The sequence below is a fragment of the Salvelinus alpinus genome, chromosome 30 (genome assembly GCF_045679555.1).
Source record: "Salvelinus alpinus chromosome 30, SLU_Salpinus.1, whole genome shotgun sequence".
Lineage (NCBI taxonomy): Eukaryota > Metazoa > Chordata > Actinopteri > Salmoniformes > Salmonidae > Salvelinus > Salvelinus alpinus.
In genome coordinates this window covers 35,539,740-35,560,467 of record NC_092115.1, presented here as the reverse complement: position 1 = coordinate 35,560,467, position 20,728 = coordinate 35,539,740, and the positions used below count along the sequence as shown (strand labels likewise).

The window sequence follows — 20,728 nt, the reverse complement described above, 5'->3', positions numbered from 1 at the left end:
AATGTGCCCCTGATTCACAGTTTCAGTCTCAACAGCCTGTCAGACCAGCTCAAGGGACAGACAGACAAGAAGGAACAGGAAGTCAGTAAGGTGACCTGTTTCCTCCAGACCCACAGTCTCCTCAGTCAGTCTCTACTACTATGTAAAGGATCCTCTTGTCTTCCTCTGCATACCTATCTCTAATACTGCCTCCTTGCCTTGGCTTATCTGAACACGGGTTATGTAAGAGTAGATTACAGCATTATCAGCCTTTTATCTTAGGCGTTTGTTGTCCTGGCTCGCTCAATGGCTCTATTGTTGGTGCTAGAGCCTGTGTGTACATACACGTTATCAGCACTTGGAAGAGCCTGAGACATTTTTTTAATTGTGCCAAGAATGGGAGTTGTATTCCAATATGGCTCCAGTTTTAATTTCCACAAATGTCTTAAAGGTCCTGAAAATAAGCTTTTGAGTGACTAAAATATCACCCATTATATTTTTTTTTTGGGGGGGGGGTATAGAAATGCTATAAAACAAAACTTTTTCTCGCATGGCTAACAACCAATGAATTTTGAAAAGACAAGCTGAGCGGACGGGAAGTTTATATTCATGAGCTGGCCTTGACTGAGAGCTCTTTGAAACACCTATGTCAAGAAACTTGGATGCAGAATTGCAGTAAAATCATCTCAATCAAATTTGTTGAAACACAAAGCAACTCAAACAACATTGAAATTGCATCAATTATGTATTTTTTTATATATGGTTGAAGTCTGAAGTTTACATACACCTTCGCCAAATACATTTAAACTCAGTTTTTCACAATTCCTGACATTTAATCCTAGTAAAAAATCCTGTCTTAGGTCAGTTAGGATCACCACTTTATTTTAAGAATGTGAAATGTCAGAATAATAGTAGAGAGAATGATTTATTTCAGCTTTTATTTCTTTCATCACATTCCCAGTGGGTCATACGTTTGCATACACTCAATTAGTATTTGGTAGCTTTGCCTTTCAATTTTTTAACTTGGGTCAAACATTTTGGGTAGACTTCCACAAGCTTCCCACAATAAGTTGGGTGAATTTTGGCCCATTCCTCCTGACAGAGCTGGTGTAACTGAGTCAGGTTTGTAGACCTCCTTGCTCGCACACACTATTTCAGTTCTGCCCACACATTTTCTATGAGATTGAGGTCAGGGCTTTGTGATGACCACTCCAATACCTTGACTTTGTTGTCCTTAAGCCATTTTGCCACAAATTTGGATGTAGGCTTGGGGTCATTCTCCATTTGGAAGACCCATTTGCGACCAAGTTTTAACTTCCTGACTGATGTCTTGAGATGTTTCTTCAATATATCCACATAATTTTCCTACCTCATGATGCCATCTATTTTGTGAAGTACACCAGTCATTCCTGCAGCAAAGCACCCCCACAACATGATGCTGCCACCCCCGTGCTTCACGGTTGGGATGGTGTTCTTCGGCTTGCGAGCATCCCCCTTTTTCCTCCAAACATAACGATGGTCATTATGGCCAAACAGTTCTATTTTTGTTTCATCAGATCAGAGGACATTTCTCCAAAAAGTACAATCTTTGGCCCCATGTGCAGTTGCAAACCGTAGTCTGGCTTTTTTATGGCGGTTTTGGAGCAGTGGCTTCTTCTTTGCTGAGCGTCCTTTCAGGTTATGTTGACATAGGACTCGTTTTACTGTGGATATAGATACTTTTGTACCTGTTTCCTCCATAATCTTCACAAGATCCTTTGCTGTTGTTCTGGGATTGATTAGCACTTTTCGCACCAAAGTACGTTCATCTCTAGGAGACAGAACACGTCTCTTTCCTGAGCGGTATGACGGCTGCGTGGGTGTTTATTCTTGCGTACTATTGTTTGTACAGATGAACGTGGTACCTTCAGGCATTTGGAAATTGCTCCCAGGGATGAACCAGACTTGTGGAGTTCTACAATTTTTTACTGAGGTCTTGGCTGATTTCTTTTGATTTTCCCATGATGTCAAGCAAAGAGGCACTGAGTTTGAAGGTAGGCCTTGAAATACATCCACAGGTACACCTCCAACTGACTCAGATTATGTTAATTTGTCTATCAGAAGTTTCTGAAGCCATGACATCATTTTATGGAAACTTTGAATTATATTTGCTGACAGACACACTACAGTCAAATTTTGGCACCAGTAAAATAGCTACCTAGCTCTATAAATCACGCCCCTCCACAAACACACCTTCTCCGATGTTGGTTACAAGGCAGTACTTATTTAAATTAGGTAAGAGAATATCATGTTACCATTGGTTTAATAAAATTTGCGTTAGGGTGATGTCACCCTATTCCGTTAGTAATCCCGCCTCCTGAATCCAAGTGTTTGACATGGAGGAGGGTGTATCTCCCTCCAGCTCCCTGACAGACAGGTTAACTGTCAGTTACAGAGGGGACCAGTAACTTTATGATCAAACTTCATCAATGTAGAAGCAACAGTCATTTTTCATACTTTTGCCATCATACTTTGATCTGGTTTCATCTAAATATCAACCAATTTCATGAAAAACTAGATTTTGACTGTTCAAGACCTTTAAAAAGTCATTGTTATCTAACTCCAAAACTTGTCGGTTCATGAACTTCAGAAGATGGTCGAGAATGGGAAATTGGACCGATAGCGTTCCTTTAATGTTGCCAATATTCTTAGTTGTGACAGGGAGATGAGTGGAATAGATAATAATCCCCATGAAACGCCTGTTTGTGAAGAGTAACTCAAAATATTTCTGCACAGAGTTGACACGGTGCAGAAACTCAAGGCATTTGTTTTAACTAGCCAGAATAGCAGTGGAAAGAGTCTGGGCCAAGATAAATATGGTCGGCCAGCTCAGAGCACACAGCGACTCATGAGTAAGCGCCAGCATCGTAGGGATCAATTTCCCATTCTCGATTCAATCCAGCTCAGCTATTTAATGCTATTGAATGAACCAAAGTATGACTGTGCACAGCACAGCTCACACCTACAAACAAAGAAACAAGCCAACTTAAGCTCTTCTGACACACGTGTGTGAAGAGAGGCAGAAGTGAATCAGAGAGCCGGTGTACTTTGTTCTCTTGGGTATGCCAGTGTACATTTTAACAGTGACTATGCATGATGAATATCACTATCCATGTAAGGGTGCTTGGTAGCTAAGATATTCCTGTCTGGATCAAGGCAGCAGTTTTTCCATGTTCATTGTGAAATTCAAGTACGATCACTTTTCACCCAGGTGTTGTCTTCTACTTTCCTGGATGATTTCTAATCATCTTCTCCCCCCCCCCCCCCCCCAGTATGCCAGGGCATCACTAACCGGTTCAGCCTTCTGGGGTCAAAAGAGGGCCACTACTTGAACATGGTCAAGACCTACAGCAATTGTACCATTGTCCTGGAGAACCTGGAGGTCACACACATGGAAGACCACCATGATCTGTCTTTCCTCAGGGTAAGATAAAAGGAACGTTAGCCTGGTCCCAGATCTGTTTGCGCTGTCTTGTCAGCTCCTATGAACAACGACCATAGGAGATGTCAAGATGGCACAAACAGTTCTGGGATCAGGCTACAGGTAAGGAACCCCTTTGTTTGGAGAAAGCATTGGAGAAAGCATTACTGGATGAAAACATCACAGCTGCAACAAAAAAAATGTCTCACAAGCTTGTTTTAACCTACGGTCATGGTCCAAAGCTATTTCAACAGGTAAGCTGTCCAAAACACCTCAATAGAGCCGTATAGCTTCAGTTGAGATAGTCTCTTAGGTTGCGCTCATACTTGTGACTAGGTTCAGTGGGTTACCGGTGGTAACCTGTGAACCTTGTCTAGCTATGAGGTTATAGACAGGTGAAGACCAGTAGGACCTGAGCTGGAGCCTCTAGGTCTGAAGTTGTTCACCCCTGGCATAGTGTGTGAAGACAAGGCCTAACCCAAATGTTTCCTTGTTTGTCCACAGTCCATTCAGGAGGTGGGTGGCTATGTTCTGATCGCCCTCAACACAGCCAACAGGATTCCCCTGGACAACCTGCGCATCATCCGAGGCCACACTCTCTACAACGATGGCTTTGCCCTGGCTGTGTTGATGAACCATAACAAGTCAATGGGAGCAGGCACCACCGAGCTGTCTCTGACCAGCCTCACAGGTCAGTCTCTAGGCCTGTCCCTGCTCTGTCCAGGCAGTCTCTGTACCCAGCCGCATAATGAGTGTTAGGGTTGTGATTGAGGCTATGGTTAGGTTTGAACCAGGAAGCATGGGTTAGGGTATGAACCAGGATGTGGACACGAAGCTAGGGTTAGGGTTGAGGCTAGGGTTAGGGTTGAACCAGGATGTGGACATGGAGCTAGGGTTAGGGTTGAGGCTAGGGTTAGGGTTGAACCAGGATGTGGACATGAAGCTAGGGTTAGGATTGAGGCTAGAGTTAGGGGTGAACCAGGATGTAGACATGGAGCTAGGGTTAGGGTTGAGGCTAGGGTTAAGGTTGAACCAGGATGTGGACATGAAGCTAGGGTTAGGGTTGCTTTTGGAGCTGGAGCTAGGTTATCTACACCGTTTTATTACATTGATTAATTCACATCAACATTCAACATCCATCTGAAAATAAACGCATCTCTCTCCATTTTCCAGAGATCCTGAAAGGAGGAGTGAAGTTCTCAGGCAACCAGCTGTGTAACGTGGAGACCATCCAGTGGTTGGACATCGTGGACATTGACAGCAAACCCAACATGCAGTTACCTGAACCCAACAGAAATCGTCTCTGTAAGGAGCTCCTGTTACAGCACATTAAACAATGCGTCACATAAATGCACCTACCATAATCCCATTCAATGTTTTATGTTCTTATACACCCTTGAGGCTAGATTTGTTCATGTTGTTAGATATTAACAGGAAGCTGCTTCACCCAGCGCAGCCAACAGTTTAGTCATGTTTAACTTTCAACTAATCAAATACTCCAACTTTGCTTTATTGAACATTAAAATACTGAAGTACACTATAAAGTATTAAAGTACACTGAAGTTGCAGAGTTCTTGAACTATTATTTTGATATATTTTCTGTAGGTAAAAAATGTGATCCTGGATGCTTCAATGGTTCATGTTGGGCGCCTGGCCCAGAACACTGCCAGACATGTAAGTCTGTAAACCATACTCTAATATTGTTGAAAGGTATACCGTAAGACAAAACAAGGGCTTAGTTGTATGATATCATAACTGGCACTTGCACATTACTGATGCTGTTTTCCTTCCTTCTAGTGACGAAGCTGAACTGTGCCCAGCAGTGCTCTAAGAGGTGTAAGGGTCCGTCCCCCATCGACTGCTGCAACGAACACTGTGCTGCTGGCTGCACTGGACCCAGACCTACAGACTGTCTGGTGAGACCCTAACCATAACCCTAACCCATCTTCACACTGTATCTGACCCAGACCTACAGACTGTCTGGTGAGAGACCCTAACCATAACCCTAACCCATCTTCACACTGTACCTGACCCAGACCTACAGACTGTCTGGTGAGAGACCCTAACCATAACCCTAACCCATCTTCACACTGTATCTGACCCAGACCTACAGACTGTCTGGTGAGACCCTAACCATAACCCTAACCCATCTTCACACTGTATCTGACCCAGACCTACAGACTGTCTGGTGAGACCCTAACCATAACCCTAACCCATCTTCACACTGTATCTGACCCAGACCTACAGACTGTCTGGTGAGACCCTAACCATAACCCTAACCCATCTTCACACTGTATTTGACCCAGACCTACAGACTGTCTGGTGAGAGACCCTAACCATAACCCTAACCCATCTTCACACTGTATCTGACCCAGACCTACAGACTGTCTGGTGAGACCCTAACCATAACCCTAACCCATCTTCACACTGTATCTGACCCAGACCTACAGACTGTCTGGTGAGAGACCCTAACCATAACCCTAACCCATCTTCACACTGGATCTGACCCAGACCTACAGACTGTCTGGTGAGAGACCCTAACCATAACCCTAACCCATCTTTACACTGTATCTGACCCAGACCTACAGACTGTCTGGTGAGACCCTAACCATAACCCTAACCCATCTTCACACTGTATCTGACCCAGACCTACAGACTGTCTGGTGAGACCCTAACCATAACCCTAACCCATCTTCACACTGTATCTGACCCAGACCTACAGACTGTCTGGTGAGAGACCCTAACCATAACCCTAACCCATCTTCACACTGTATCTGACCCAGACCTACAGACTGTCTGGTGAGAGACCCTAACCATAACCCTAACCCATCTTCACACTGTATCTGACCCAGACCTACAGACTGTCTGGTGAGACCCTAACCATAACCCTAACCCATCTTCACACTGTATCTGACCCAGACCTACAGACTGTCTGGTGAGACCCTAACCATAACCCTAACCCATCTTCACACTGTATCTGACCCAGACCTACAGACTGTCTGACAGACAGGCCACTTTCACACGCTACTGTCAAGTGACCTGACCAGGAAGAGAGAGACAGATTCCACCTTCACATTGTATGGGTGTCATAGGGTGGGACAGGAGTGACCATGAACGATTCTGTGCTTTAGTTAGGCTTTAAGTAGGGTCCAGAGTTCCTCCTGGTCAGGTCACGTGGTCTGAAAAAACCCTGGCTAGTCATAGGTCAAGAATGGCATCTCTCACATATACTAGGCCGTATTTGTAAATAAGAATTTGTTCTTAACTGACTTGCCTAGTTAAATAAAGGTTAAATAAATATTTTTTTATTTTGTAGTTATTTCTTCACCCAATAAATGTGTTAGGAAACAGACACACATTGCATTTCACATTTCACACATCATTATTTCTGTCTTATGATGCTCCCTTTTGTCTTATTGGCTGGTGACCAACGTACTTTACACCAGTAACACTGTTTTCTATCCACTTTATGATTAAAACCACATTGTATTGCTTTTGTATCCGGTGACCCTTTCTATCACTGATTAAACCCTGCTTTTTGACAGTGCCTTGAGAATCAGGCTTAGGGAAGCTAAGCCGGCGTCACCTATTCCTCTCTGGCTAAGCTGAGCCGTGAAATAGCAATGCAGTATTATAATCTGTGCATACGGGTCTGTTATGGTCCTATTGCTCTGTCAATGATGGCTGGGCCGTATTTATTAGGACATGTAACATTTTCAAACATTTTTCAACGGAAAGTGAAAACAAGCGTTTCTTATTGGACAGGTTCAGGTAGTCCATTTCCTGTTTGTCTGTTGTCGTTGGTTTGTTGCTTAATGAACATAGCCCTGTTTGGTGCCGTAGGCCTGCCGGGACTTTCAGGATGACGGGACGTGTAAAGACTCGTGTCCGCGCCTCCTGCTCTACGACCGCAACCTTCACCAACTAGTCAACAACCCAGACGGGAAGTACAACTTCGGGGCCACCTGCGTCAAGACCTGCCCTCGTAAGAAACCCCCCATGTCCCATCCATGTCCCCTTATGACCTCTTCTATGAGGCTACTGTATATGATAAAGGATATAAGGATTCATTAGAAGCTTTGTACACAGAGAGGGGGCTTCAACCGAGACTACAGAGAACACATATGAGTCTTTATTGACATTCAGTGATGTGTAACGTTCAGATATGGTATGCTGGTGTGCTGAACGAGGAGCCAGGTGATCCCTCTAGGCCAGTGTTTCCCAACTCCAGTCCACCAGTACCCCCAACAGCACACATGTTTGTTGTAGCCCCGGTTAAACTCGCCTGATTCAACTCATTGAGGACTTGATTATTAGTTGACAAGTAGAATCAGCTGAGTTTGTCCGGGGCCACAACACAAATGTGTGCTGTTGGGGGGGAGTCAAGGACTGTAGTTGGAAAACGCTGGCCTATAGGCCGGTGTATTACTCTAAGTCAGTCAGTCTGTGCCAGTCTCTCTGAGTTGAATCAGAAACTGCATAAACGAGGGGAAAAAAGGATTTAGGTTCAGGGAGTGCTAATACTACAGCTGCCTCCACTTTCTCCAGGCTCTTAGAATCAGCTCTCAGAAACTGGCATGCATACAATACTGTCCTATACAGTACACAACGCATTACATAGATTTGTTATATATTCTATTTTTCTCCCCTCAGATAACTATGTGGTGACAGACCATGGAGCGTGCGTTCGGACGTGCAGTGGTGGCACGTACGAAGTGGATGAGGGAGGGGTCAGGAAGTGCAAGAAGTGTGATGGACTGTGCCCCAAAGGTACAGTTGATACTGCCACAACGTCTAACGTTACTTTACATCCTCATGGCAGGGGATGATGACACTGCCTGAATGTGCCTCTCTGTAACATGGAAAGTTCACCCCAGAGTGTTATTCCGCAAAGATGCACTGCAGGGTTGTGTTCAATACAATTTTATTTCCAATAGAGGATTTTCAAATTCTTGAATTGGAATTTAATTTTACTTCTTGAACACAAATGTATTTTACCCTGCTGTACTGCGTTCGTTTTCTGGCTTGTGATTTCTCAAACATTTTAGTGTGGCAAAGAAATTAGAAGCCACGTTTGTTTTTATTAACATATTACTAATTTTCACAGTTTGCAATGGACTTGGAATGGGGAAACTTGACAAAATTCTGTCAATCAACGCCACCAACATTGACACGTTCAAAAACTGCACCAAAATCAATGGGAACATTGCTATTATCTACACGTCTATCCATGGGTAAGTGTTAAGAATATATAGAATTAAGACCTGACTCGTTTTTTACACCACACATAATGTGTTGTATTTGTATTTGTGAATATGGCAGATACATTTCACAGTTCTTGCTATTCCCAGGGACCCATTTACCAAAGCACCAAAGATGGATCCTGCCAAGCTAGACGTTTTCAAGACGGTCAGAGAAATCACTGGTAAGAGGCAGTGCAGACTAGTCTATTAACTATACTAAAAGGTTATCAAAAGAGCCATGCTGTTGATTATTTTACGTTCAAATGTATTTGAATTGTCTTTTTTTTTTTTTTTCAAAAAAAACAAACATCCAGGCTATCTGCTGATTCAGAACTGGCCAGAGAACATGACATCCCTCAGTCCCTTTGAAAACCTGGAGATTATTCGAGGACGGACCAAACAGTAAGATCACTGTTCAGTCTCCGCATCTATTATAGAGTGGCAGTAGTGAGCTGGTCAAGCCCTTAATAGCCACCTGGAACGTCTAAAAAAATGAAGTGTCTCCCTCTCACTCCCCTCTCCTCTCTCTCCCTCCTCAAGTGGTACGGTGAGCTTGGCCATAACCCAGTTAACCATCACCCACCTGGGTCTTCGCTCGCTGAAGGAGATCAGCGATGGAGACGTGGTCATCACCAAGAACTCCAACCTCTGCTACACCAAGAAACGCCACTGGAAGCAGCTGTTCAAGTCCGACAGGCAGACCATACAGCTGGAGAGCAATGCCCACGCAGACGCATGCGGTAAATCATAAAGTCATTATTTTGTGATGGACATCTTTATTGGTGTGTGTGGTCACATGACACCCCCCAAAAAAGGAACAGCAGCAAACAGAGCAGTCGCAACAAACACCAACAGTCAACACCATAATGTCACATAAACAACTCGAGCCCATAATAAAAGGGTGATAACATGATGTTCTGTGTTTACTAAAACAAAGGTCACATCGAGGTATGTGGCTCGGAGATTAATATTGGCCCATGCCAATCTCTATTGTTGTGGCCATAAAACTGTGAAAGTGTGGGAGAACTAGGAAATGAACGCTAGCTTGTTGCTTGTACAGGGTTGTGTGAAAAGTGAAAAGGATATTTTGAATACTATATATACTTTATGTATTGGTTAAAATAAAGATTTTGTGTTGATATCTATGTGTTTGTACATGTGTGTTTGCAGGGCTGCAGAACAACACATGTGACACAATGTGTACCAGATATGGCTGCTGGGGACCTGGACCCACCATGTGTTTCGCCTGTCAGGACTACAGCCGAACAGGAAGCTGTGTAGACTCCTGTAACCTACTAGAGGGGTGAGGGAGGATCCCTTGTCTGTTCCCCATTTATACAATTAAAGGGACCTGATTCTGCAAACCTGAAGCAGTGAAGAAGAGTGAAATTAACTTTTTGTACACTTGGCAAAGAAAACTATTGGCAACGCAAGCTATCAATTTAACATGGGTATTTTTGCATTGAATTAAATAGTAAAATCAGACAGAAGACTTGCCGTCAGCAGTACATGTAAGAAGTTCTTAAGGCAGTAAGGCGGCAATTAACCCAATTCATGAGAAGACAGTCCTCTCAGCTGGAATGGGAGCACTTAACTCCTAGATATTTAACTTCGGGAGTCTCCTCTGTCAAACATTGAGCGTCACCTTGCTTACAGTGGAACTCTTGCTATGAGGAAAGGGATCAATGCAACCATCTGCAAATGGAACCACTTAAAATCCAATGTTGAACGAGTAGAAAGCGTAGCCTGGTCCCAGATCTGTTTGTGCTGTCTTAGCAACTCCTATGGGACAATGACAATAAAGGTTGGCAAGACAGCGCAAACAGATCTGGGACTAGGGTAGTGGAAATATGCTACATGCTGACGTTTTGTCCTCATTCTTCAGGGAGCCACGTGAGACTGAAGTGAATAAGACGTGTGTGGAATGTCACCCTGAGTGTCTGCTCCTCAATGGAACCCAGACCTGCACTGGACCAGTATGTGTGTCTCTTATATTTATTCTATGTCTAAGTATCTGTCTCTATATTATAAACTGGGTGGTTCGAGCCGTGAATTCTGATTGGCTGAAAGCCGCGGTATATCAGGTATACCACGGGTATAACCCCCCAATTTTTTTTTACTGCTCTAATTACATTGGTAACTAGTTTATAATAGCAATATGGCACCTCGGGGTTGTGGTATGTGGACACCTGCTTGTCGAAACGTCTCATTCCAAAATAATGGGCATCAATATGGAGTTGGTCCCCCCTTTTGCTGCTATAACAGCCTCCATCCACTCTTCTGGGAAGGCTTTCCACTAGATGTTGGAACATTGCTGCAGGGACTTGCTTCCATTCAGCCACAAGAGCATTAGTGAGGTCGGGCACTGATGTTTGGCGATTAGGCCTGGCTCGCAGTCGGCCTTCCAATTCATCCCAAAGATGTTTGATGGGATTGAGGTCAGGGCTCTGTGCAGGCCAGTCAAGTTCTTCCACACCAATCTCGACAAACCATTTCTGTATGGACCTCGCTTTGTGCCAGGGGGCATTGTCATACTGAAACAGGAAAGGGCCTTCCCCAAACAGAATCATTTAGAATGTCATTGTATGTTGTAGCGTTAACATTTCCTTTCACTGGAACTACAGGGCCTAGCCCGAACCATGAGAAACAGCCCCAGACCATGGTCAACTGTAAGTGCTGTTATTTTGAAGAGGAAAAGTCAACTGTAAGTGCTGTTATTTTGAAGTGGAAATGTCTAGGAGTAACAACGGCTCAGCCGCGAAGTGGTAGGCCACACAAGCTCACAGAACGAGACCACCGAGTGTTGCAACCGAGGACAGACAATTTTATGCGCTATGCGCTTATGCACTCAGTGGTCCCGTTCTGTGAGCTTGTGTGGCCTACCACTTCGCGGCTGAGCCGTTGTTGCTCCTAGATATTTCCATTTCAAAATAACATCACTTACAGTTGACTGGGGAAGCTCTAGCAAGACAGAAATTTGACAAACTGACTTGTAGGAAAGGTGGCATCCTATGATGGTGCCACGTTGAAAGTCGCTGAGCTCTTCAGTAAGTAATCTATGGAGATTGTATGGCTATTTGCTCGATTTTATACACCTGTCAGCAACGGGTGTGGCTGAAACAGCCTAATCCACAAATCTGAAGGGGTGTCCACATACTTTTGTATATATAGTGTACCACGGCTAATGGCTGTATCCAGGCACTCTGCGTTGCGTCGTGCTTAAGAACAGCCCTTAGCCGTGGTATATTGACCATATAGGGGCGGCAGATAGCCTGGCGGGGAGGAGCGTTGGGCCAGTAACCGAAAAGTTGTTGGATCGAATCCCAGAGCTGACAAGGTTCTGCTCCTGAGCAAGTTAGTTAACGTACTGTTCCCCGGGCGCTGATGACGGTGATGTCGATTAAGGCAGCCCTCCGGACCTCTCTGATTCAGAGGGGTTGGGTTAAATCCGGAAGACACATTTCAGTTGAATGCATTCAATTGCACAACTGACTAGGTATCCCCCCCCCCCCCGTGCTTTATTGCTTAATATACTATGTGTCTCTCTCCATGCCATGTCCCAGCACAGTAAGCACAATGTATTTCTCTAGCATGCTATTATTATACAATAGTTGTGTCTGTTAAATATAGTATGTCTCTTCACAGTTGTTTCTTTTAGATGTGTATGTAATACAAGGTCTTGCTATCCTCTTCTCTCTCTTTCAGGGCCAAGAGCAGTGTACCCAGTGCGCTAACTTCAAAGACGGCAACAACTGTGTCCTGGGGTGCCCTAGAGGGGTGCCAGGGGTGGCAGGGGGCAAGAACACCTTCATCTGGAAATATGCAGATAAGATGAAGGTGTGCCAGCTGTGCCACCAGAACTGTACCCAGGGGTAAGTGAAGGAATCTGTCACAACCGCATAAATACCGTAATACACAAATACAGACACATGTATCCCATTTGAATTTAAAAAATGAAATGTCTCAGTAAAAAAATAGATGTAGAGGTGTTGGAACGGACACGTGTTCATACGTGCTTTATGTGTTTACAGATGCACCGGTCCTGGTCTGAAAGGCTGTCAGTCTATAGGGTAAGCAATTGACTCTTATCATGAACAGTAACTTACAATGGTACTGTTCAAATTGTACTCAAACTTAGAAACACTAAGTTCACTAAGCTAATGGACATTTATCATTTGTATGTCGTTTTTCTTCTTCTCTGCGTTGTTTGGTTACCACCTGTCTCCCATGCAGTAACTCTGGCCTATCAGTGATCGCGGCTGGTGTGGTGGGTGGGCTGCTTGCCTTCCTCATCATGGGCCTGTCTGTCTTCGTGTTACTGCGGCGACGCCACATCAAGAGGAAGAGAACCCTGCGAAGACTACTCCAGGAGAGAGAGGTGAGAGGCAGACACTGAACCACTGAGCTTTAAGGGCTTTCTACGGATGGAATGTAGTCATCGTTGATAGTGCATCAAAGTGAACAGAAAGTCAACCGTCCTTATCCACATCTATTGCTATTCTACAGTTAGTTGAACCGCTGACCCCCAGTGGTGAGGCGCCCAACCAGGCTCTGCTCCGCATTCTCAAAGAGACAGAGTTTAAGAAGATCAAAGTGTTGGGATCAGGGGCCTTCGGCACTGTCTACAAGGTAAATACAAGCGCTAACTTTTTCTAGATTCCGTTCAGAGAACTCCAGTGTCTTGGATTGTACTGTAGTGAAGGAGCTTATGGGAATGTGTGTTACGACTGCATATAAACCAACACCCTTAACCACATCTACGTCTGTTGTCAATTTTGCAATTAACAGCCACATATTTAACGTACCACATCCTGCATCATAATCCAATCTACAGTAACTACCAGTTAGTTTGCCCTTCCCACGTTCCACTGTAACGAACCAAACCTTTAAGAAATTATTAAAGTACACTCATTTTTCGTATGATTATTTAGTGCCTGGAATTTTTCCTGACCTCTTGACATGACCATGAAAACATCTGTACTGTGTGTGTGTGTGTGTGTGTGTGTGTGTGTGTGTGTGTGTGTGTGTGTGTGTGTGTGTGTGTGTGTGTGTGTGTGTGTGTGTGTGTGTGTGTGTGTGTGTGTGGGTGTGTGTGTGTGTGGGTGTGGGTGTGGTGCAGGGTCTGTGGGTCCCTGAAGGAGAGGACGTGAAGATTCCTGTGGCCATTAAGGTTTTAAGAGAGGCCACATCACCTAAAGCCAACAGGGAGATCTTGGACGTGAGTTATATCACTCTATATCACTTCACTCTTAGACAAGGCTGGTAGAAACACAATCCAGAAATGTTTCGGCCCTCAAGGACCAGGATTGATCCCTGCTTAAAGATGTTTGTTCATGGGAGTTCGAACTGGTATCTTCCAAATATAAAGACATTCTATATCTGATTTACAGTATAATCTAAGTTAGTGCTATTAGGCACAGTATGGTATCATACATTCATTGATGGTTACCCATACCACACTGTACAAGCACTTTCAAACGAAACATTTGTTGGCAAATTCGTTTTTTGACCTAATTTAGCGGCATAATATGTTATTGAGTAGCCTATACAGCCACTCTTGCATGTCACTGGACACTAATTCCAAGCACATGCTCTTCAATTCAGGAAGAAGCTGAAATAATGACAACATTTAGTTAGAAAATGGGAAATGGAGTCAGGTTTCTAGAAGTCATTTTCTCAGTGGGAGCGTAGGAAATTAGATTAACTCATTGAGAAGGTTTGGACCAGGGTTGGGGCGTGGGAGGAGGATACTAATTCAAGGTTAAGGTTTTCTGGAATGAAATCTAACGTCTTTTCCAGTAACTGCAGTTTTAAAAAACACAATCCAGACCTTGGTTCATAAAGTATTCGGAAATACTTTGGCTGGCTGGCTTCACTTGATTGAGCTTTCCTGACGCAATGGAACCAATAGAATAGTCCAAATTCATGCCCCACCGATCTAGCACTCCAGGCAGGCTCAATCAAACGCCCTAAGTATTTGAAAGATATCAAATATGATTTGAGCCCAGGTCTGGCATGGTTCTGTGAATATTCAGTTTCAGGATTTAGAGTGCATGGACAGCTGATGTTTTTGCAGTGATGTTTCTCTTGACCTCTTACCACGAAGGTCAAGAGCTTTCTTAAAGAAAAGGTCTTGCACGTTTACGTATCTGCCTCGTAAGCGTACATTGTCTTCAAGCTGTCAGTTGTTGAAATGGTTCATGTTTAGATATCATTATTGAGTTTTACGAGCGCACACTAGAATGATGCCAGCATCCCTAGCCCTAAAGGCTGTATACTGTACTGCCCTGGAATAAATGTTGGTACTATATCTAACCGACTATAGGAGGCCTATGTGATGGCCAGTGTGGACAACCCCCATGTGTGTCGTCTGCTGGGCATCTGCCTGACCTCCACAGTGCAGCTGGTCACCCAGCTCATGCCCTACGGCTGTCTGCTGGACTACGTCAAGGAGAACAAGGACAACATCGGATCCCAGTACCTCCTCAACTGGTGTGTGCAGATCGCCAAGGTAAGACTATGGTGCATTTAACAGACCTGGCAGTATGTGTTCATTCAATGTAGTGAATTTCCAAGACGCTGTTGTTTTTCCAACTAACCAAAAAAAAAGTGTGTTTGTGAAAATTCCTATTCTTTTTTTTACTCTTGTTACGGCTACATTTGGAATTTCAAACCACAAAATGCTGGGTGCACTTCCTGTCCTGAAGTCGTCTGTCATGCTCTGCAGCATAATTATACAGATCTGGTGTCAGTCTGTGTTTGATTTAGAAAACTTGTTGCTGTCTTGTCACACAACGATCATGACGGGGTTAGGCATAAATGGCGAAACTGGAACGTGGCACCCAGACTATGATAAGGCTCTGACCTCTTTCCTAACCATGTGACTTGACCAAAACTCTGGCCCTTTAAGACTACCCATGAGTCACAGTGTAGTGTATTAAAATCTAATCAAACAGTGAGTCAGTGGAAAGTCCGGAATGGCCATATATGTCCATACACTCCTATAGACACCTACAGTTCAACGTTCACTTGACATCTTGTTGACCTTTTTAAAACAATAATACAACGAGTCACTAAAAAGTGCTGTAGCCCTATCTCTCTGTTTGAATACAGTTAGAATGCTTAAAACAGGGCCCATGTATGGCCATAGACTCACTCATTCGCTTCTACCTCCTCATTTGACCTTTGACCTGTGGTTGGCCACAGGGGATGAGCTACCTGGAGGAGCGTCACCTGGTGCACCGTGACCTGGCAGCGAGGAACGTCCTGGTGAAGACCCCTCAGCACGTCAAGATCACGGACTTTGGCCTGGCCAAACTCCTCAACGCTGACGAGAAGGAGTACCACGCAGACGGAGGAAAGGTCTGCTCCTCATTCCCCTCATTACTGATTAAATTGAATTACTGTGAAGAAATGTAACACAAGGAACACATTTTTGGTCAAATAAATATAATATTATGGTCCCATTTATTTATTTATTTTCTGTATGATGGTGATTTATGTTACTATTTCCATCCCGACCTAATATAGTCTATTGATAACACAGTTGCTATACTTTACCGACATACCTAATGTTGTATTGGTCATCTGGAAGAACTACCTCAGTTTGGTCTTGTGAACCCTAACTCATAAGAGCCCTCTCTCTGCAGGTACCAATCAAATGGATGGCACTGGAGTCCATCCTCCACAGGAAATACACACATCAGAGTGATGTTTGGAGCTATGGTCAGGAACCCACATACCCACACTATTTAATAGGATTAATACCACAGTGCTTGTGTAAATCCAGATACATAAATATTGTTTCTGGATCATGTACTTAATCAGAACTGTTCAAATCAGATCCAGATAGGAGTATTGGGGTTTTGAGTATCTGGAAGATTAGAGAAACGGGTATCTGGTATCGCTGATCTAACTTTACACCGGCAGGTCCTGGAGTTCCGATGTCTTAGAATGTTGAAACCTCCCACCTCAAAGCAATGTCCCTAACACACACCACCCCTGGTTTGGACACACAGTTTGGACACATGCACACACACACACTCCGCTCTGTGGGCCGGTCTCCAGATCCGGTTCTCTGAAGTTGTGTCTTCTACTCTACAAGGCAAAGACATCAGCAGGCCCTGGCAGCACCACCCGCCAGCCCTCCTAAGCCCCTCTTTCTATCCTCCGCTCCTTTTTCTGGTCCTCCTCTTCTCTTTCAAACTGATCCAACACCAACGGAACCTGCCAACTCCCACTCCTAAGGACACATCCAACTTACTGATGTTGACTCTGTGGGGTTTTAGAAAGTAACTTGACATTGTTGGTATCTGCCTATCAGCTTTTCTGGAATGAAAACAAAGTAATGTTCCCTAGTTATTTAACTTTAACTGAGATTGTTCCTATGCCACTATAAGTAGCCCTTTACACTCGTACCTCTATACGGGTTGAAAATGGCAGGTTTGTGCACTGACAAGCGCATAAATTGGAATGCAGTGGGTGTACAGTAACGTGCTATAAATGACGGCGTTTTTGGATTGCGTAAACAACAACAGTAATTGTGTGAAGGCGGGGATGCAGGGTTGTGTTCCAAACCAAACAACTACAAGTGTGCTTGTTCTAGTTCCTCAACGGCACATCTAGGAGAGCTCAAAAAGAGCACCTTACATTTGAAGACTCTTCTTTGAGTCATGAAAGTGTATTTATATGACTTAGGAACTGTGTACACTTTGGAGAGGAGTGGGGCCACATGGAGGCACCAGTTAGTCCTCTCAGTCAAACCCTTGTCAATTTTCTGTTTTATGTTGCACCTACCCCATATTTCCAGGAATATTCTTATCATGTTACTGAATGTATCCAGAACATTTTCTGATTTTGTTATCAACAAATGCAGCGAAAAGTACAGTAAATGTAAAATGCACACAAAATCAACAGTGAAATGTTTGGATTCAGTCTTGTGTCAGGTGAACTGTTGTGTCCTCACCTTTGGTCTAATAATTGTCCCATTATCTCCAAGCTGTTCCCTTTCATTTGCTACCACGGTTATGCATATGCTTTTCATATTTCTTCTGTAAGAAACATTTCAGTTTAGCCCTATCCAAACAGGCCAATTCCCACAAGTGAAAACGTTTTTTTGTGTGACAGTAATGAACGTTTTTAACTGAGATTAGGTCATTGATTGTGCCTCTGATCTATTTCACTGTACCTCTGTTTAGGTGTGACCGTGTGGGAGCTGATGACATTTGGGACCAAGCCCTATGACGGCATCCCAGCCAATGAGATAGCAGGGGTGCTGGAGAAAGGGGAGCGGCTGCCCCAGCCTCCCATCTGCACCATAGACGTCTACATGATTATGGTCAAATGTTGGATGATCGACGCAGACAGCAGGCCTCGTTTCCGGGAGCTGATAGCTGAGTTTTCCAAGATGGCGCGGGATCCCCCACGTTATCTTGTCATCCAGGTGAGCGGTGTAACTCATTGTCATGAATTACTGTAGGGTCACAGACCACACAAACCGATTAAACTCACTCAGCCACTGTAAGTTTAGTGAACAAACACGTACCTACTCTATAATTCTTTCGGACTGGTCTTTGGGTGCTGATGTGTGTGTCTCTTCCAGGGTGACGACCGAATGCACCTCCCAAGTCCCACAGACACCAAGTTCTACCAGAGCCTAATCAGTGGAGAGGACATGGAGGACGCTGTGGACGCAGACGAGTACCTGGTACCTCAGCACAGCTTCTTCTCCAGCCCCAGTACCTCCCGTACCCAGCTCCTACACTCTATGGTAAAATAACACATCCACTAGGCTAGCCATAATCTACTGCTTTGTAATCTCGTCCACTAGCCGGCTCTGTCTGTCGAACCGTCTGGTTTCACAGTGCCTCAGAACGGGACTTGACTGGAAGTCTATGGAAGGAGCGGACGAAGCAACTGACGGTTTTAATTGGCTGATCTCTCATCCAATCACCATCTAGCATAACCCTCAGAACCTCCCCACTACATTGTGGACTTCAAAGCGTGAGCAGCACAAGTGATTTAAACAAGGTTTAAGTGAGTTTGGAAAATCTGAAAGTACACATCTTCGATAGTTTTCACATAGAAACTGTATATGCCCGAACTCAGAATCAGTTGGGATAGAATATGGTCTATGGACCATAGATAATATAGAATATGGATAGAATATGGTCAATGGGATAGAACATTTATTTCGATTGGCGATTTTCGCCATTTTTCAAAGTCCCATCTAATTCACCACACCCCTTTCAAGTTGTTACCAGGCTCTATGCACCAGCAATTTGAGCCTGGGGACGAGGCTCAAATTGACAGAGAGATACTATTTCTCAGGAATAGTCTACTCCTAGACTAAAAAGCATGTTCAATGGGGATTTGTCCAGGAAAAGGCTGAATCTATATCCAGGAAACTAGCCCAAAGAAAAGGTTTCCAACATCCAGCAGCCACTGGCTCTCTTCCTCTACACTCATTTCTAACACAGATAAGAGTTTTTTTTTGTCTATTAAAGAAACTGGATTAAATGCATCATTGCAGTGAATCAAAGAAAAGGAATTCCATCTAACTCTTTATGCTCACAGCTCTTGTCTGTTGTTTTACAAAGAAGGGGTCTGCAGAATTTTGGTATCCACCTCCACTGAGTTCACATTTTGGCAGGGTGAAATTGACGTTTATTGGGCAATTTAGACTACTGGAGGGAATTTAGGTTTCCCTACTACACCTTGTATTAGAACCAACAACCTTGTGGTCAATTGTTTCCGCAAATGCTAGAACAATCTCTTTATTTATTTATTGATCCTGTATTTAACAAGATTAAATCAGGTCAGGTCATGTTGATAGTACGTATCCCAGTTCAAGTTCTTAGTTAGCCCCTTTTGCAATCGTAGTGAAATTGAATCTTGGTTTATGTCGGCCGGGGAGGAAAGAGTAAATTGAATTTACGTGGGCGTTTATACCGTGTCATACCTGGCTTGAACAAGACAGGCCTCAATCGCCCACTTCCTGTTCCTGTTAAATTGTCATCAGGGGGACTCTTCTTCTTCCCCTGTCTTTGTTCTGACCCCCTACTCCCCCACTACTCCCTCACCCCCGCTTCCTCCCATGTGCCCCTTGATTGATTGCATTTGAGATTATGAGAAATCCTCTCTCTCTCTCTCCTCCTCTGTTCTCTTCAGACTCAACTCCAAGAGGTCCAGTGTTGGCTATCCGGGCTGTATGCCTGCCACAGAAAGCCGGCTGGTTACTCCATAAGCTTTCAATTTTGATTACCTTCACAGGCAGGCAGCACTACTTGTTAAATATTTTTCTGCCAGAATACAAGTGGAGGAACCTGCTTATATAATAGAAGCGTTTGGGTACACTATACAGCCTTTTATGGACTTGGACCGTAGTCTTTGGCAGATGGTTCCCTGCTTAACTTGTTTTAATTTCCTCTTATTCAGCCTCTCGATAACAATTACATTTGGATGAGCTGTTTTGTCACTCTTTTTATTCACTGTGGTCGCTTTTATTTCACCTTCTTCTTCATACACAGTAATGAAATTAAAAGGTTTTGACCTTTTGAAACATTACTGTAAAGAATTCAACCAACAACAACTTAGTAGAAGTAGGCCTACAGAAATGTGGATATTTATTTGTGTTTTTGTGGTGTTTTATCATATGTGTTGGAATGTAATTTTTGACTCGGGTGTAAATCTGTGTTTCAGAGCCAAAACAGCACATTGAACAGCAGCATTGGATTGTGCCACAGCAGAAATGGGGTAAGAGAGACACACATCACAAATGTAACATTGAGGTGAATTGAAAAGCAAACTTTGTAGCATTGACACAGAGTCTTTCACAGTATGGAACAACAGCTCTCATCTCTAACTCATATGATACTTTGCAGTTAAGGTGTGGTTTTGGGCTAACACAGATTTTATTCTCCCTAGAATGGGTTCCCTGTCAGAGAAGGAAGCATGGTTCTCCGGTACATTGCTGACCCCACAGACAGGTTCTTGGACCACGCCTTCCAGCCATCTCCAGGCAAGTGTGCCCCTTGACCTCCCAAAG

At 44.0% G+C, this 20,728-nt stretch overlaps 1 protein-coding gene across 2 annotated transcripts in view; it reads left to right on the top strand.

Moving 5' to 3' along the window:
- LOC139560613 (epidermal growth factor receptor-like) overlaps positions 1-20,728 on the top strand; it is a 70,830-nt gene that overhangs the window by 48,112 nt on the left and 1,990 nt on the right. For both annotated transcript variants that reach the window (XM_071377542.1, XM_071377541.1), the window contains exons 2-26: positions 3,291-3,442; positions 3,944-4,130; positions 4,613-4,744; positions 5,045-5,113; positions 5,237-5,355; positions 7,283-7,424; positions 8,093-8,209; positions 8,547-8,673; positions 8,791-8,864; positions 8,997-9,084; positions 9,223-9,422; positions 9,853-9,985; positions 10,568-10,658; positions 12,388-12,554; positions 12,714-12,752; positions 12,916-13,060; positions 13,189-13,311; positions 13,802-13,900; positions 15,008-15,193; positions 15,889-16,044; positions 16,332-16,407; positions 17,880-18,124; positions 18,284-18,451; positions 20,383-20,436; positions 20,608-20,701. In XM_071377542.1, the coding sequence (XP_071233643.1) occupies positions 3,353-3,442; positions 3,944-4,130; positions 4,613-4,744; positions 5,045-5,113; positions 5,237-5,355; positions 7,283-7,424; positions 8,093-8,209; positions 8,547-8,673; positions 8,791-8,864; positions 8,997-9,084; positions 9,223-9,422; positions 9,853-9,985; positions 10,568-10,658; positions 12,388-12,554; positions 12,714-12,752; positions 12,916-13,060; positions 13,189-13,311; positions 13,802-13,900; positions 15,008-15,193; positions 15,889-16,044; positions 16,332-16,407; positions 17,880-18,124; positions 18,284-18,451; positions 20,383-20,436; positions 20,608-20,701 (3,121 nt within the window). In that variant the 5' untranslated portion in view covers positions 3,291-3,352. The remainder of the gene's footprint in view (positions 1-3,290; positions 3,443-3,943; positions 4,131-4,612; positions 4,745-5,044; positions 5,114-5,236; positions 5,356-7,282; positions 7,425-8,092; positions 8,210-8,546; positions 8,674-8,790; positions 8,865-8,996; positions 9,085-9,222; positions 9,423-9,852; positions 9,986-10,567; positions 10,659-12,387; positions 12,555-12,713; positions 12,753-12,915; positions 13,061-13,188; positions 13,312-13,801; positions 13,901-15,007; positions 15,194-15,888; positions 16,045-16,331; positions 16,408-17,879; positions 18,125-18,283; positions 18,452-20,382; positions 20,437-20,607; positions 20,702-20,728) is intronic.